At 32.1% G+C, this 17,577-nt stretch overlaps 2 protein-coding genes across 2 annotated transcripts; one reads left to right on the top strand and one right to left on the bottom strand.

The window, feature by feature from the left end:
• Positions 1 to 440: 440 nt before the first annotated feature.
• LOC124361146 lies at positions 441 to 6,092 on the top strand. Its single transcript, XM_046815186.1, has 6 exons — positions 441 to 524; positions 1,339 to 1,557; positions 1,745 to 1,840; positions 3,573 to 3,692; positions 4,242 to 4,319; positions 5,018 to 6,092. The coding sequence occupies exons 1-6, from the start codon at positions 441 to 443 to the stop codon at positions 5,225 to 5,227; spliced, it is 807 nt and encodes a 268-aa protein (XP_046671142.1). The 3' UTR covers positions 5,228 to 6,092.
• A 6,922-nt stretch (positions 6,093 to 13,014) lies between these two features.
• LOC124359904 (uncharacterized protein C9orf85 homolog) lies at positions 13,015 to 16,846 on the bottom strand. The gene is made up of 2 exons (XM_046813035.1): positions 16,448 to 16,846; positions 13,015 to 13,623 (listed from the first exon to the last, which is right to left on the bottom strand). Exons 1-2 carry the CDS (start codon positions 16,836 to 16,838, stop codon positions 13,601 to 13,603), a joined length of 414 nt encoding a protein of 137 aa, XP_046668991.1. The 5' UTR covers positions 16,839 to 16,846; the 3' UTR covers positions 13,015 to 13,600.
• Between the last annotated feature and the right edge of the window lie 731 nt (positions 16,847 to 17,577).

The raw sequence follows: 17,577 nt of genomic DNA, 5'->3' as shown, positions 1-17,577 counted from the left end.
CTTATATATAGGACAAGTATAAGCTATTTTAAGTTGGCTCCCTCAACAGTAGCAGTTGATTAAAAAAAATGTGTGGTTTGAAAATGGTACGTTAAGTGGTATAAAAATGGTTCTGCTAAAGTCATTGTTACCTGTTTTATAAGAAAGTTTGACATATCATAAATATGATAGGTATGGAGTTACTCAAATGCTTGGCAGCATTAATATATCATTCGCATATATATATATCCAAGTAAAAGAGTTAGGTGGAATGAGATTTTTGTGAACAGATTACTGCTGTAGACCTTCCACATTGTCCTCTGTAGAAGTGGACTTGGTAGTTTGCCTTGAGAAAAGTGTAAACTTGCAAATCCTTCGACTGTTGATGGTGTTTGCTCCTGCGGAGGTTGTCTTCAAAGGCCTTTGACTAGTCTCAGTCACAGATGGGTTGGTCATGTGAAATGACAGGGGTGTCTGCTGACCAGTCCTACTACTCTCCACAGTCAGAGGATCTACAGATGTTCCTGAATGAACATATAATGTTGGCAAGTAATCTTTCCACATATTGCTTAGGTGCATTCCATGGTGAGTAAAATGCTGTTTTCTCAGTTGAGTATTGTCATTAACACCAAAATTGTTAATTTTTTTAGATTTTTTATTCCTTCCGAGGTGTTTGGTGTGGTTATTTTGTTGACAAAATTTATGTATCTGAGTCAGAATAACCTAAGCAGCTAGACGATTTATGTAAACAACTCGGTTCACGTCATTGGTCCCTCCCTCCGATTATAACAGCCGCATCCCTGTCAGTCAGGTCTGCACAGATGTTAGCAGCATTCTTGGAGCTCCTTGGAGTATAATTAATAAACACATGTCTGGAATGAGTGGTTGTACAACTTCATAGAGATCTCTGCTATAACTATCAGATAAAAGGAACCTTTTTCAGTAAAAAATTCTCATTCTTAGAAGCTGCGAGACCAATTATTTTAATCCTCTAGAGACCTGCCGCATGTCTAGAGCAATTCAGGTTGATGCTACGTAGTAAGTAACGATTACTGCCACAGAATCTGTAAAAATCAACAGTGTGTATTATAGACAGTGAGCTATTATAATATAAGCTAAAGAGACTAGTGACAATGTCACGTAATTGAGTCCCGCGCTAGTGAATAACCAGGATCTTTGAAAGGCAAATTTCTCAAGAATTATCACAGTTTTCTACAAATTTGAAATTGGAGTTGTAATGTATTCATTGTTACAGATTCTCAGGTTACACATTCTACATCAATATTTCTTTTTGTTTATACAATACAATCTAAACCTGTAACATTTAATGAGGATGGTTTATGATTTTGCCTGTTGCAGCAAACATCGTATCAACAGTCACAACCACCGCTACAGAACCAGTTCTCACACAACACAAACCCTTACCTTCACGCAGGACTCACCAACTCTGTATACCAACCTCCGCAGCAGTACAATCCCTTCTACCCTCCACCACAGACCTACTACCCTCCACCCAACCCCTACTATCCCCATCCTCCACCACTCTACCCACACTACTATCGTGGCCAACGTACTTCTGTGAGTATTTCAGCCCAATCTATCACACTACTTTAGTAGCTACAAAATCTATATTTGTCTGAAAGTAGCCATAGTCCAGAAAATCCAGTACATACTATAGCAATAACCTTAAAAATATAAGAGAGTTTTGTTTGATGTGTGTTCATTTTAGTTTATCCTAATATAATGAAGTGTATATTTCCAACAGAGGGATTTTGACATTCGAGGTCAGCTGGACAGTCTGACAGCCAAAATGACTGGGAAAGTGCGAAATGTTACTTGTGTCATGCAGGAACTTGGATATGTAAGTTAGTTTTTATACATCCACATTTATTATAAGTTTTTTTAAAGTATGTTCTGAAAACGTAAATGAAAGTGTTTCAAGCCTTATAAGAAAGAATCAGGCAACTTTTTAAAATTCTGTAGTGAGATATTCATCATTATGAATAAGGGTAAGTTTACATCTAACTTCTGGACAAGCAAGGATGTGTCAATAAATTACTCACCAAGGACAATAGGGCAGAGTTTAGTAGCAGTCTATAAAAATATTAAATTGCTCACAAAAATCTTTCTTACAGATTTGTTATTAATAAAACTGTAAAAAAAAACTGGCTGGCCATACACTTTATAAATTTCAGAACTAAGCCAAGAAAATATTGCATTCATACTACATCTGACATAGCTAGATGTTTATATTTTCTAAAATATAGCACTAACACTAATATCTAATATTTTACACCTAGAAATTTACTGAATTTTTTCAATATGAAAAAGAGAGATTAATAAAACTTTATTTTGCCTTATATTATCGTCCAAAAGCCTTTGCAATAATCTTACTAAATGGAAAAATTCTGAGAATTTACACAATATGTGGTGAACAATACTTACAGTAAATCCACTATAACTAGTCTGATACATGAAAATAATTATCTATTTCTCCCTTTTTATTCAAGCAAGTTACATGTAATGATTTCTTAGAAATTAAAACTGCCACGTTATCAAGTTATGTGGCAGCTATTAAAAAAAATTAAATAAAAAATGCACAAAAACAAAATAGACAAATAATCAATCAACTTGTTGACAGAGTCCAGTAACATTATAACTTAAGTATTTATTTAGCTAATTGGCGTCAGCTACAATTTTAACCAATTTACACTAGTACAATTAAGAAGGATAAATGATAAATACAAATACAGATAGTAAAATAAAGAGCAGTATTAAGACAATGTTTTTAATAATGTTTATAATAATAACCAGTCTATATTACAAACATTATAAAAGATCATCAAAACTGATTGATTAGATATTTGCACTATTGTAAACACTCCCTTAAGAAAGTTCAAGATTTCATGCTCAAATAGCCAGCCAGATCTTAAGCTTCTTGTAAAACTTTGCCACTTTCTGAATAATTTTAAGATGCTGGGGCAATTTATTTAACATATAAAAACACTTGGGTCCTGCATACTGAAAACAATGTCTGAAAATGGATTTACTAACCTTGGACATAAAAATCCATTGTCAAGAACTTCTAATGTTATGACGAATATTTATGTTACCCCTATTGCCAATTCTTAAATAAAATAACTGCAGTACTTTGACACGTACAAATGTTGTATGGGTATAATGTTCAAGGAGCAAAAAAGGGGAAATGAAGTGTCCAGCATTCTTTTATGGAAAATTATTCTTATAATAACATTTTGATTTGTTCTTATTATATTAATAAGGTAAGCAAAGCTCTCCTCCCCCCCCTCAATATGTTATTCCGTATTGCAGTTTTGAATCTACCAAAGAATAATATAAAATTTGCAGTACAGGTAATTGACATAAGTTTCTCAAAAAGTAAAATTTCCTGACTGATTTTCTAAGATTGCTTAGCAAATTAATTATATGCTTGTCCCAATTTAACTTTTCATCTAAAATTACACCCAGATACTTAAAACTACTAACTTTATCTATCATTTGACAATTACAAAATATTCCATTTCATAAGACCATGTGGTCAAATTACTCTCTCACTAATATTCTTTCATCTTTAGTTGGATGAAAACCTTGAACCTGCCTACAACAAGATGATTGAGAGGATCAGCCGTCTGCCGATACCTGACGATCTCAAGCGAGACATGACAGACGGTGTCGAATTCTGCAGGCAATTTGCGGTAAACAGACAATACAAAAAATATTATTAGAGTAATTCAGGCAATTAAGTATCTAAATAAATTAGTGACTAAAATCTTTGTTTATAACAACTGACATGTGCATAATTAGTTTTTCACAGCAAACTGGCATATTTAGTATACATCACATTCATTATGTAAACAAGAGCATCAGATAAAAGACAAGAGTCAACTGACCAAGTGTAAATGACTTTTTCAAAATGTACTATACAATATATCTCCAAAAATAAGTGAGATCTATTACAATCTTTTACACCTTAAATGTCAACAAACCTGAGGCACTCAAAGATCATTGGAGAGATGACACTAAACATCTAGTTATTATATTTACAAATTCATTATTCTGCTTTAAGGCCAATTTTTATTTTAAACAAACAATTTCATTGGCAATGTTTCATATGATTGAGTACATTAAAAACAAGGAAACGTTCACATTCAGTCTATCATTACATAAGTTTAATAATATAAATTTAAAATCTGAAATATTGCTACTGATCTATATAAAATAACTTGTTTTTATTGTTTGCCCAGCAATGTGTGCCAGATGAGCGCAAAGACAAACTAGCCAGAGAAATGGTTCGGCCAATATTTTTCTTCAGATGCTACAAGGTAATCCTAATTTAATACAGAATTGTTTGATTTCTTACTAGACATCTAGCTGTAAAAATCTCCATAGTAAAACAAATTTCAGTAAACAGATTTGTATGAAATGTAAAAGCACGATTAGTCTATGAGGTATAGACTAACAAAACTACATAATTTTGTAGAGTTTGAAACGTAGCTGTGCATTTTTTATGAGATTTTAAGTATATTTTGAGATTATGAGATTTTAAGTATTGTAAAATAGGGTTTTATTGGATTTGTTTTTGCTGCATTGTTTAGGGTAAGGCATATTAGTCAATACACAATTATAACATAATCCTTAGTCAGAATATATATTTGTTATTTTATTGTAAATGATTGGACACCATTCATATAAACTTAATTACATTTAAACACATAAACCAATATTTAAATCTTTTATTTTTGTCTTATTGTTGTCTTAAATATTGGTTTATGTGTTTAAATGTAATTAAGTTAACAGTAGCCAATATAAGCTCCATCTTAAACATTCATGTACTTTTTATGTACTAACATGAATCAAGATATTTCAATTCAATTCAATAGCCACATAGATCATATAGCTAGAGTTAATTTTATAGTATAAAATGTATATTGTAAATCGTCATAAGTCTATGTGGTCTGTTGACTCCTATCAATTTTCTCAAAAATGATTTAATAACATCATATTGTATTATTTTGTACAGCATAAAAAATTAGAAGCCTGCATCATGAAGGATGTACGAGACAAGTATAACCCTTCAGAAGAAATGGGAGAGGACAACTTGCCAGGAGGGGAGATGAGGTCACTCAAGAATAAGAAGAGGAAGAATTTAGATGAGGATGATGCTGCTGCAGCCGCAGCTCTCGAGTTTCTAGAAGCAGAAAAGTCGTTTGACCTAGATGCCATACTTTAATGTGAAACGTGACCTCATACTTTCTTCCCTATTTAAACTCAAACTTTGTTAAAGCTGTGTAATTATCCTTCAAATCAGAACCATGTGTTACAGTTTGTTGTTTGTTGCCAGTAGTACAATTTTTGTTATTCTTGCTCAGAATAAGAAAAATTATCATCTTAAACTGCTAAACAACACACACTATTCTAGTCAAATCCAAAATGTAAAATAATATGAATAAGAATTTAATTCATAGCTACACAGTGCTTCTGAGACCAGATGGAATTCAAGTATAAAATGTGTTTTAGGGTTAACATTTCGTATTAGCTACCACTGCATAAAAATAGGCACAAAAAGTATAGATCACCAATTTATTTAATGATGATTTATAGACAGAAAATATGAGATAAATCTATTAGTCTCTGTATTAATATATATAATTTATCAATTTTCTATTAATGATACTGATATCATATAAAATAATATTTAAAGGTGTGTAAATTTCACTCCTTGAAATGTATTTGAAGTATATTTCTAATTTAAGTATTTATTTGAAGGATTCTTGCACGACTTTATATTCTTTCATAACTGGGATGTGAATTGCAATAATACTGCAAAAGTTGGAACATGTGCAATATGATTTGTAAAATTGTGATGATGTAATAATCGTTCAATAGTATTTATTTTAGTCAACTTGTAAGCAAGTAGTTTTGTGTTAAGTATCCATTTTCATCTCACTGATATTTATTTATTATTTATTTGTGTTGCAAACTTGTGTCATGTAACAACTACAAACATCTGTGATTTTCTAACAGACTTACTGTGAAAAAGTTGTTAGTCTACTGTCCAACATTTTTATTTATTAAACTATTTTCTTTTCCTTACAGTTTTACATTTTTATTGTCTTTTTCCTTTAATTTACAGTCGCTTATAATTTAGTTTTAATTGCATATTTCTAAATTTCTGTTCCAACATCACCATCTAGCCGTTGGAATTTCCCCTTTGTTAAATGTTTAATCCTATGTTAGAACTAGGCAGTTTTTTGGGAACTTGTAGAAATTGGAATTGTGGTATAAGCTGTTTTTTTTTTTTTTTTTTTTTTTTTTTTTTTTTTTTTTTTTTTTTTTTTTTTTTTTTTTTTTTTTTTTTTTTACTACAGACATAGAATCTAAAAATGTTCAAACAAAAGAGTGGTGCCATATAAAAACCACCCTGAACTAACGGGACAGAATTGAATGCGGAGTTTGAAATTTTACAAATCACTATAAGTAATCTTATATTTACTGTGGGAAGTTTCCTTGTCTACATAAAAGTACCAGAAAATGCTCCTATAGGAGTACTTTGAAGTATTACATGAAGCAACGAGACAGAGTGTGATGATGAGATGTAGTTTTCTTCCAATGCCCACACATTACGTCACAGATGCTAGGGAACATACTATTGTTCATTGTAGATGTCTGAGCGATGTCTCTGTTGGAGACTATATGGAATTTCTGTTGGAGCAATAAGGCATGATTCAGTGCAGATATTGTCCTTTTCTAAATCACCATATGTTATCCCAGAGTTGTTGTGAGAAGCTTTTTAGTCTACATTAGTGTACAAGATAATGGTGGAGTCCTATGGATACTAAAACATGATATGTATAAAAAAAAGAACAAGTTGCTTCAGATGACCATAAACTACCTCATAAATGCTAGGGAACTAAATCTTTCTTCAGAGTTACTGTCCAAGTCTCCTCGCTGTTAGAGTCAATTTTGAATCTATCTGGAGCAACAAAAGAGGGTTGAATGCTGAGATTAGAATTTTTAAATCACTATTTGATACCTTAAGGTGCCAAAAAAAAAAACACCTAGGAAGCTTCTCAGGTTACATCAGGATTCCAAATAACGTTCCTCTTTGAATCAGTGCACGCAACAATGAGATAAAATAATTTGTTTACATGTATATTTCTTTTAACAATCATAACTTAACTCACAGAAACTAAGGAATACACCGTTGTTCATACATAGTTTGAGTGACATTTCTATTGGAAACAAACTGATCGTTAAAACTATAGTCGGTTTATTTTTATTTTTAAAATTGTATTATAAATCAAACAAAAGAATCACTAAACAGAGCTTCTGACCCCAGAAGGTGTTCAAGAGTATATGTGTCTTGGAATTAAGCTTTAATGCCACAGTAGCTCCCGTTGTACAAAACTTACCCCAAATTATTTCAGCATTACAAACAATTAAAAGGCACTATATTTGAACAAAAGAGGGATAACTTTATGTAGAAGATAAATTAAGCTTTAATGCCACAGTAGCTCCCGTTGTACAAAACTTACCCCAAATTATTTCAGCATTACAAACAATTAAAAGGCACTATATTTTAACAAAAGAGGGATAACTTTATGTAGAAGATACAGGCCTTTTCTAAATTTAATAACATTATTTTGGCTATTACTTGGATAACATTTATTTGGGCAGATTTGGAGATAAAATTTATTTGAGACATTTAATTTTGCAACCTAAGGACATCACACTTTACCAACTGTGGTGTAACGTTACTAATCATATCCATAGATCAAACAATTCACAGATGCTGTAGATATCCCTATAGACTATTATGGAGTGTTCCGATGTTGAAGTAAACTAATGTTTAAAACAATAATTGAATGAGAAGAGGAAAATGCTGTCTATTACTGAGACCATGTGCTGCAAAGTAGTGGCGGCAGGACTCTATAGGTAGAATCTTGTCACTGTGCCTAATGTAGAATTTCACATTTTTTTACATGATGGTAGTGAACTTGTTAAATAATGTTTAATGTACTGTTTTAAATACTGCCAAACAATTTGGAATAAATTCAATTATGATATAATTTTATCTCTACAATTCCAATAGTCTCATTATCAGATGTCATATAATTTTGTGTTATAACCGTCCATACATTTGACAACACACACACAATCCAAACTGTTACTTCCTTAAAACTTCTAATGTCCAGAAACCACTAATTTCTAACCACCATCTAATTTTCGTGGTAGTAAGCTTTCTATATTTTATAAAACACTAGCTTTGTATCTTTTAATCTATTCACAACATTTTTAATTCTAATGGTATTTCAAATTTTGTAATTTGCTTTTGCCAGTTTTTTTTTATATATTAGTTGCTAACTCAAGTCAATTCTACATGCTAACTCATGTTCAGTTGATAGAAAGTAAGATAATTTAGTTTATATTACCTCTAAAGTGGACCTTGAACAGTTTTTCACTAAAAAAGGTTTGTTAAACCCTCATTCTCCAAATGTAACACTCACGTCAGTACAAACCAGTCTTAAAACAATACAAACTGATGGTAATACACTTTGAAGTTTCAACTGATCAATTTTATTCAACTGTTTTAGTGAGAAGCTCTTATTTGTCATATTAATTAAAGACGTTTTAAGTGTGGATTTGAAAACAATTTTACATTATATATTTCAAACTTTAGTTCCTATAAAATCATCAAGATACTCCATTATTAGATTTTTTATTGTCATTATCTTTTATTTTTTTCTGCTTATTCATCTTAAAAATTGTTTATATTTTTGATAAAGTGACAAAAGGTTTAAATGTGAGTCAAATTTCTTTCACTTGTTGAAAACATTAGTTTATCTGTTGTATTGATTCTGTGATAATAGGATTAATGATAACAGGATTAAAAATACTCATCATAAGATTTTCTTCAGCAAATGTTTAGTTATTGATTAAACATCTCTCTATGAATACAGATAAATGAACTTTATAATTAAAAATGCAGATATTTGTATACTTTTGAACAATAGCATTTTTTTATTTTTACTAATTTAAAGATCAATGCTTCATTTTGCTTCTTAAGAGCACAGATATGACCAGATCTTTTATTATTTTAATCTGCTACAGATTGACTTAAAATTTATGAACACATAAGAAGGTCATCCTTAACAAACATGCAAAGTTTATGGATTTTAAGTGTTAAGTGGGTTAACAATATGATTTGTAAAGAATATTGCACTGCATCTTCACTTTTATGAAGATAGAACCTATTGAAAAGAATATCAAACAAAACCAATCAAGAACACTACATTATTTTTATCATGTCGGTCCCTGAGCTTATTTAAGAAAAACAGATAGTCTCAAAATAAAGTGAAGAACCCAAAACAGAGTTCAAGTAATTTTTTGGTCTCATCTTGGAATATTTTAAACCAGCAAAAATTTTCTACGGTTTTTATTTTAAAACTTAGTATATACAACTGTAAATATGATAATTGTTTAGAGTATGTTCCGTATGGATACAAAAAACACAATAATCAAGTTTTTTATTACAAAAAATTACAAGCTAAAATAAAGTTTTAAACTTTTTTTACATATTTAGCTGCAAGATTAAAACATGTAGGGGAGACCGGGGCACTATTGGACGTAATTTCATGTTTCACTTTATGCATTTTTCTAATTATGAAAACTGTTAGTTAAAAAATTTTAGTTTTTTGCCTTGTGTTTTAGTTGGTCTTCTAGAACCCCACAACAAATTTTCTAGATAATTTGAGCACCCTTTTATGTGGATTATTTTTTTTTTTATAAACCTCTACATTTTTGTCCAAATTTGCCCCGTCGGAGGCAGTTTTGGACAAAATGATTTTTTATTGGGGCACAATTGGACAGTGCTAAAAATTGGTTTAATTGGACATAAAAAATAACTCATTTATAGGTTTCAAACATCATCTATATTTAAGTAAACATATATACAAAACTTTATAACTGAAAAAAACAGAAGACACACGTAAAAAACTATTTGAAATTAAAAGTAGTCAAATTTTCCCTTGAAAACAAAGCAGTTTGCTTGCTCTGGATGTCCCACCAATTATATCTGGTTGTCGCAGCTTGAACTCGATGTCTTTGGTTTCGACAAAGCTGACTTCAACATTTTCTGGGAAGTAAAACTTGTAAGAGTTTTGGTTCTTTTTGAGAAATTTCACACTGAAAACCATCAGTCACATGCTCCTCTATTTTGGCCAATAAAGTGGTAGATGGCCTTCTTAGAAGCAAACTTTGTCAGTATGAAGTCATTTGTGGCATAGTTTTTATCAGGAAGGTAATCAAACAGTTCTTCTTCATCCTCAGAAAAGTCTTCAGGACTAAGGCCTCCATCGTCTAGTTTTAATTTGTATCTCATCTTCGTTGCTAGATGAGTCATCTTGATACAGCTTTCTACAGGCCCCCTCAGTTTTTTTCTTCTTACTTTCCTTTTTTACTGCCCTCTCTTGTTTTCTTTTTTCCACCAACATTTTCTTATGTTCTTTTTCTTTTAACTCTGCTACAAGAGCATCTTTCTCTGGAGTATCAGTCAGAATTCGCGAACGACCTTTTTTTCGGCCTCGCCTTTCCTTTCCCTTAGGAACGTATTTGGGGTAAGGCATGACATCCTCTGGAGTAAGCGTCAATGTAGTAGGTCTTTTAACATTTACTGGTTGTGGCGTTGATGGGCCAGGTACATTCGGGTCAATAGTTGGCTTGTTTGATGATTGTGAGCCTTGTGGGTCGTCAGAGCTTGGCTATTTTCCATCAACGGAAAGTCACATGACGTACCAGGCACTGGATTATGGTTGTTGGTTTCTTCTACTTGCGATGACATAACACGGTCAGTCACACTGGCACCCTTGAAATCATTGTCAGTGAACACACTGCGGCTGAGTGGATAGATTCCAGCTTTACGAAATCCACTTTTGATGTTAGATGCAGTGAAAGATTCAACAAATGGTTTAGCAGTAAGCTGAGCAATTTCTCGAATTGTAATCGTAAATGACCAGGATGTTGAGATAGCCAGAGATTGAATTCAGAACGTAAGCGCCTTTTAAACGGACTAAAAACTGCTACATCCAGCGGCTGACTTTTGTGCGTTGTGTGTGGATGGCTAGTGATCATATGTATGCCATGATCTCTGCTGTACATCACCACATCCAAGCCAATGTGGGACTCATGATTATCCAGGGTTAAAACCACGGGGTTTTCTTTAGAACATTTTGTGGCCTTTTGGATATGTTTAAGCGTCTCTAAAAAGAGAGCTGATGTCATCCAACCAGAATCAGAATAAAGAGCTTTGCTTCCTTCAGGTGCCCCAATCATGTAGGCGCAAAGTTTGGGCGTTTTCTGGGGAAAATGTAAATTGGTGGCAAGTAAAGTCCCATCGGCGCATATGACAGCACAGAAAGTTATTTGCTCCCCCCTCTCTCCTGATACGACTTGGCCCACCTGTTTTGTTCCCCTTGCTGCAATCACTTTTGGCGCCTCCAGCACAGTACTTATTCCACTCTCGTCTAAATTTAAAATTCTTGACGGAGGAACTTCTACTTTTGCGAACAAAGCTTCTAGGTTGTCAAAATACGTTCCCACGTTGTGTTTTATTAAAGCTAGTGTTCCTGGACAGACTAGTCTTTTCTGCTTGGCGAAGTGAAAGTCCTTGATGTCTCTTCATAAAATGGTTTAGCCATTCTTCTCCTGATAAGCCTGTAGTACGCCATTTAGCAGGTATGCGTTGATCGAGATTCCAAAGCCAAGGCATATTTGAAGGCTAATTCCCTGGCCATCATGTAAGTTAGGCCATAGTTCATTCTGGACCTTTCAATGCAATAGTCTGCAATTTTTTGTTCTTGTTCAGGTGTAAAATACTTGTCTTTGAGAGTATTTAGTGTTTATAAAACAGGGGCCATATCTTCTATAGTAACCTCTTTTACTGGCTGGTGCTCATCTTCAACCTCTTGAAATAAAGTTACATTTTCATTGCCCACAGGCTCATTGACATGATCCTCATTGTTAAGCTCATCAACTCCATTACCATTGTTAGGCTCATTAGCTATAAGACTATTCTCATTGTTGACTTCCTTTTGCTTTACTTTGTTGAGTCTGAAATGTAGGGGTCGACTTTTTAAGCCCATGGGCTTCGGCAGCTTCTCTAATGGATCGGTAGTTACCATTTCTATAGTCATTTAATGCCGCTACTATAGATTCTTCAGAAATATTAGCCCTGTCTGTTTTCCTTTATATACTTCCTAACCATCTTTAACCTGGAAAAACAAAAAAAACAGTATGTAGCAATGACAAAACATAAAATAATGTTTTGTCCAATTGTGCCCCATACTTTTGTCCAAAACTGCCCCGAGGTAGGATTAAGATATAAAAATTGAAGATTACAGAAAGGAAGTGACATAACCTCAAAATGAATGAATTCATTGCATAGTCAGTTAAACTAACAATTTCAAAATAATAGACACAATTGTTTCAGGATAATACTTACTGTGAAAGAGATAAGTTTGTGAATATGCAAAATCACTTCATTTTGGGTAAAAAACATAAAATATGAACTCAATTTCTAAGAAGATGTGCCACAATAACCAAACTTTCCACAGTGAAATGTGACCGTCTCAGGCATACCAAAATGGGAAATTGAAGGGAGACAAAAATTTCCCTCTAGCTATAAAAGGCATTCATTGTCCAATAGTGCCCCAGTCCAATAGTGCCCCGGTCTCCCCTAATACATTTGTTAAAGCAATCATTGTCACCTGTGTGATATGTTTCTCAGTCATAAGTTCATACATAAACTACTTACTTAAATCTCTAAGCGAAGAGGCCTAATAATTCTGTAACAGTAAACTGTTTTTTTTTTTTTTTTTTTCATTTATTTTATCATTTTATTACAATTTGCAAATAATGTATCTTCTAATTTTATGATTGTGATTTATAAGATTTTAATGACACATCTTAATTGTAATTGTTTTTAATTTTAAAAGGGGAAGGAAATAAACAAAACTTTAGTAGTGTTATGTTTTTAATTCTCATTTCATAATTCATCAATACAAGGGAATGTGATTTACACAATGCACTGTATTAAACTATACAGAAGGCAAAACAATGAGGTTTTAGATTACAGAAATAACTTTATGAGTTTAATATTTTAAGATTCTTATTTAATACACAAAACTTCTTCTTAGATCAATCCCTATGTTATTTTCTCAAATTTACTTAGAATATACATGGAACATATGACAACATGGTACATTAGTATTATTAATTAATAAGAACATACATTATAAAATTTATAATTAATATTTTAACAGGGTAAACATAAATATTTTGTTAAATATGTCTACAATTAACAATATATCTGTAAAATGTTATTTAATAACGTTCAGTGGATAATTATTAATAACTTTAAGCTTATTTAAACTTTTGAAACATTTCTGAAAATGAAACAATTAGCACTCTGCTGCCAGTTAACAATACATTAATTGTACTATTGTTAGATACAATAATTTTATCACTTTATAATAAACAATAACTTTCAAAAATATAGTCCTACTTGTCTATGAGAATTTGTCAATGTATCATGTGTCATTCTAGGTCATGATGAATCACTGTCACAATCTGTAAAAAACAACACTTGGTTAATATAAGACGCACTATTTCTAAACTTCTAACTGGACTACTTACTATTTTATATCTGACAAGCTGTTACCCATGGTTTAACACACAATTTCTAATTTCACTGATAAAAACGAATAATCAATATAGGCACAGGATTTCATAGCTGAAATCGAGTTGGCTGTTGCATAGTTATCTGAGCAATAGGGTGACCAGTTTCATTGTAAAGCCAGTCTTTTGCTCAGAAAAATTCCTCCCACAAAGCCCAGTTTGACAATTGAGGAGAAAAAGGCTATGTCGATCCTTGGGAAAGACAACACTGACAAAATCTTACCAGCCGATAAAGGCAACGCTACTGTTGTACTTGACTCAGTAACGTATAAAGAAAAGATAACGGAAACTTCAGATACTGGCAAATATACAGTTTTAAACAAACACCCAATCGATTCATTTGAACCAAAAGTAGAAAACACACAGCACATTTTTCTAATAAATTAACTCCTCACCATTCCAAAATCCCCCATATGTATGGCCTTCCCAAAATTCACAAGTCCTACTATCCTTCTCAAGCCTATAATCAGTTCTCGTGATTCACCTTGCAGGAATTGTCTATTTTGGATATTTTAAAGCCATTGGCCAGAAAAACTGTATCATTTATCAAAAATTCTAGGGATTTTGTAGAGAGGTCAAAATCCCTTAAGTTGACTGAAACTGACAAACTATTAAGTATTGACGTTGAATGTAAAGTCTATTCACAAATGTACCAGTTGCAGAAGCTCTCGAAATCATTGAATCACGTGATAATACAATAGGTATTGTATAAAAATCATTGAGTGATAACTAATATTAAGTTCAACTCTTAGGCAGAACATTTAGTATTTGACAACCATGTTGAGTACTACAAAACTCAAAATAGGATTGCAGCAAAACATTATAAATTTTTGAAGCTTTAACATTTTTATTACACTGCGCTATAATAAAAGTTCCACATTTATAAGTGTAATTTCGGCTAAGACTTCTTCTTCTAAGAGGCAGCCTACTGCCATGTACTGAAACCTCTAGGGGTTTTTGGCACACTCCAGAAGTGTATACTATAAAGCTTGCCATTTTACAATTTCAATAGTCCCATTTCATATTTCCAAATAAAGAAAACATTCAATCACACCTTCCTGGAAATTCACCAGTCACTCTAACACTCTATTACGACAAGTCAAAAAGCAGGTGTTCAGCAGTTTCCTCCTGCTCATTACATAAACTACAGACCAGATTACCCCGAAATGCAGACTCTATGAAGATGTTTCCTCAAATGCCCAAGTTCCATGATGAGACCCATAACATGAAAAAACTATCTATCTACTTAAGACAGAACAGATGATACTGTCACAATGTGAACCTATCTTCAGTGTTAAAGCTAGAGAATTCACATCAAGAAATTCCAACAAGAAATTGAGGTCCTATCATGTTACCAGATGAGCCCAGATTTTCCAAAGTACCCTCGTTGCCAAGTGTTTAAGTTCATTCAATCTACTGTAATTTCACATCTAACAATGTTTTGAATGGTTTGGTTATTTTAAACTTATTATTATAACATTATATACATATATCTTCATTCAGAATGTAATTAAATAAGTGTGCTCAGCGTAACATAAGAAAGACAGTGAGATTAGCCTTGTTGTAAAACTATTTGATTGGTTATGTTACAGCCGAAAACGGAGACATCAAGTGCAGAGCGAAGGAAGAGAGGAACTAATTGAGGGGCTGGAGGGGTAAGGCCGGGTAAGGGGACTGCCGTTTGTGGGGAAAGTGCAGATGCACTCCTGCATCCACGACCAGCGTGGCAGGAGGCAGAGTAAAAGTGCAAAGGCAATCTTTTTAAAAATCAACACAGATTCCATATGAATGCGATTTTTACAGTTAAAAATCCAAATTTTAGATATCATTCTCCCAGAATGAGTAACATATTTTTAATTCCAAAATATATAAAATTAATAATTTTTCTGTAATATTTTTAAAACAGTGAAAAAATTAGCCATATATTATATATCTACTGTAGAAATCTGAAATCCTTATAATCAGACATTTTCTGTTGGGCCTGATTATAAAAAGACCTAAAATGACTACTTCAAATATCTATAATTCCTCATGAAATGGCACAAACCATTTTTTATTCTTTTGCTGTCTTCAGGAACAGTATCTTGAAGGATTGTGATTATTATATCTAAAAATGTTACTCAAACCCAAAATCGATTGTGTCACCTTGCAGTTTCAACACACATTTCATCAATGGCAATACATAAATAATTTTTTAATTATTATTATTAATTACTTTATCTTTACTTATAGAAAAAAGATATTTGCAAGATAAGTGAGGGTATTGAATGTACTGATTGGAAAGTAAACCAATCATAAGTTACTGAAACTTAATAAACAAACTATACATTCCACTTATATCAGTTAATACATACATTAATATAATGTTAATTCATAAGATAAAACCATTAATGTAACCACTTAAATTAATTTTTTACACAATATTTAGATTTGTAAATACAGCATTTTTTGTTTCATTTATTGGTTTTATATAAGAAATTTTAGATGACTTTTCCAAACTCAATCTTTTTTACTTATTGTAGGTCAATTATAAGAGAAGAATACTATGTCTGATTAATGGCTTTCAATGTAATGTATATAAGTATGTTTCCCGTTTAACTATCTAATCAATTATATTTAAAATAATACAAACTTGTTTACTGCAGTATCAATGTTGAATATGTTTAATTATGCCATGATTATTTAGCTTTATTAAAGTAAGTAAATATTATCTTACCTAAATCTTCATCACTCAATTCAGAATCTTGGTTTGACCGTTCATCTTCAACTTGTAGGAGGGGCGCAGAGTTGTTACTAAAGTCTTTAGTTCCACACTTTGCACATACTTTTAAGTTCTGAACGCAGACTCCACAAATTGTATGATATGACTGTTTGACAGTTTTATTTGAACATTTAATACAAGTTTTAGCATTTTTAAGCTGTTTATATTTTTTATACTTAATTTTCCATTCGATAATTGCCTTGCATCTATCACAAGTGTCAGTCACTGTAATTTTATTGATCATTTGAGTTTTTTTGCTTTTGTCATGAAGATTGTTCTTGAACACTCTTGTATTCTGGTGTTTCTGAGGCCTTGTTCGAGAAGTATTACCTCGTTGGGAACTCATGACAGAACCTGAAAAGTTACAAAATTGTAAATCAAATTTGACCATTTAAAAGCAAAACTAAATGATACTTCATCATCATAATCATAGTTTTCTTCTATTCTTGGCTGCAGTTCCTTATCGGGTCATCAAAGGAATAAAATATCAAACATATAGCATACTTTCATCTTTCGACAATCACCTTTATGTTCTCCTTAGGTACATCACATTTTGTTACCTATTGAACCATATCTTACCCTTGAAACCAAAAAAATACTTTTAGCATTTTTTTTAAATATTCTCGTTACACTTATACCAGTAATTTAATCTAGTTACTGTTTTCATAAGCCAACTTCAATAGTTTATTCAACTATAAAATAAAATGTAAACAAACATAAAATTTAAATCAATTGTTTTGGATAGTATGATCAAATCAATTCTATTTGTTTCAATAGTAGATTGGCCTATTGATGGTTCTTTCAATAATTAAATCAAATATTTTGGAGCCCCAATAATGAACTACAGCTCTACTTTTCTTCATAGTTGAACTTTGCACAGACTACTCATCAGATAACTACAATTAACTGTATAATGCAGAATGGAAAAACTTACTTAACTGTCAATTTAGGTTTTCTTACAAATTAAGCAACCTTGAAAGTTACAATTATTTTTCATAGCCTCCTGAATGTGTTGCAACTCTAGTGCAGTACCTGGAAAGTTAGGCATACAGTCGGCTACATAATGCAATAACCACAATATTATA

Source organism: Homalodisca vitripennis, chromosome 4 (assembly GCF_021130785.1).
Source record: "Homalodisca vitripennis isolate AUS2020 chromosome 4, UT_GWSS_2.1, whole genome shotgun sequence".
Taxonomy (NCBI): Eukaryota; Metazoa; Arthropoda; class Insecta; order Hemiptera; family Cicadellidae; genus Homalodisca; species Homalodisca vitripennis.
Note: the sequence above shows the minus strand (reverse complement) of the source record. Positions and strands in the feature narration are given on the sequence as shown.

Bases quoted from the DNA above. Each gene is read 5' to 3' on its own strand.
- LOC124359904 (XM_046813035.1), bottom strand. From the start codon at position 16,838: ATGAGTTCCCAACGAGGTAATACTTCTCGAACAAGGCCTCAGAAACAC. The intron at 13,624-16,447 runs GTAAGATAATAT...TGTTTTTTACAG, and splicing joins ATTGAGTGATGAAGATTTAG to ATTGTGACAGTGATTCATCA.
- LOC124361146 (XM_046815186.1), top strand. From the start codon at position 441: ATGACAGGGGTGTCTGCTGACCAGTCCTACTACTCTCCACAGTCAGAG. The intron at 3,693-4,241 runs GTAAACAGACAA...TTGTTTGCCCAG, and splicing joins AATTCTGCAGGCAATTTGCG to CAATGTGTGCCAGATGAGCG. The intron at 4,320-5,017 runs GTAATCCTAATT...TATTTTGTACAG, and splicing joins TTTTCTTCAGATGCTACAAG to CATAAAAAATTAGAAGCCTG.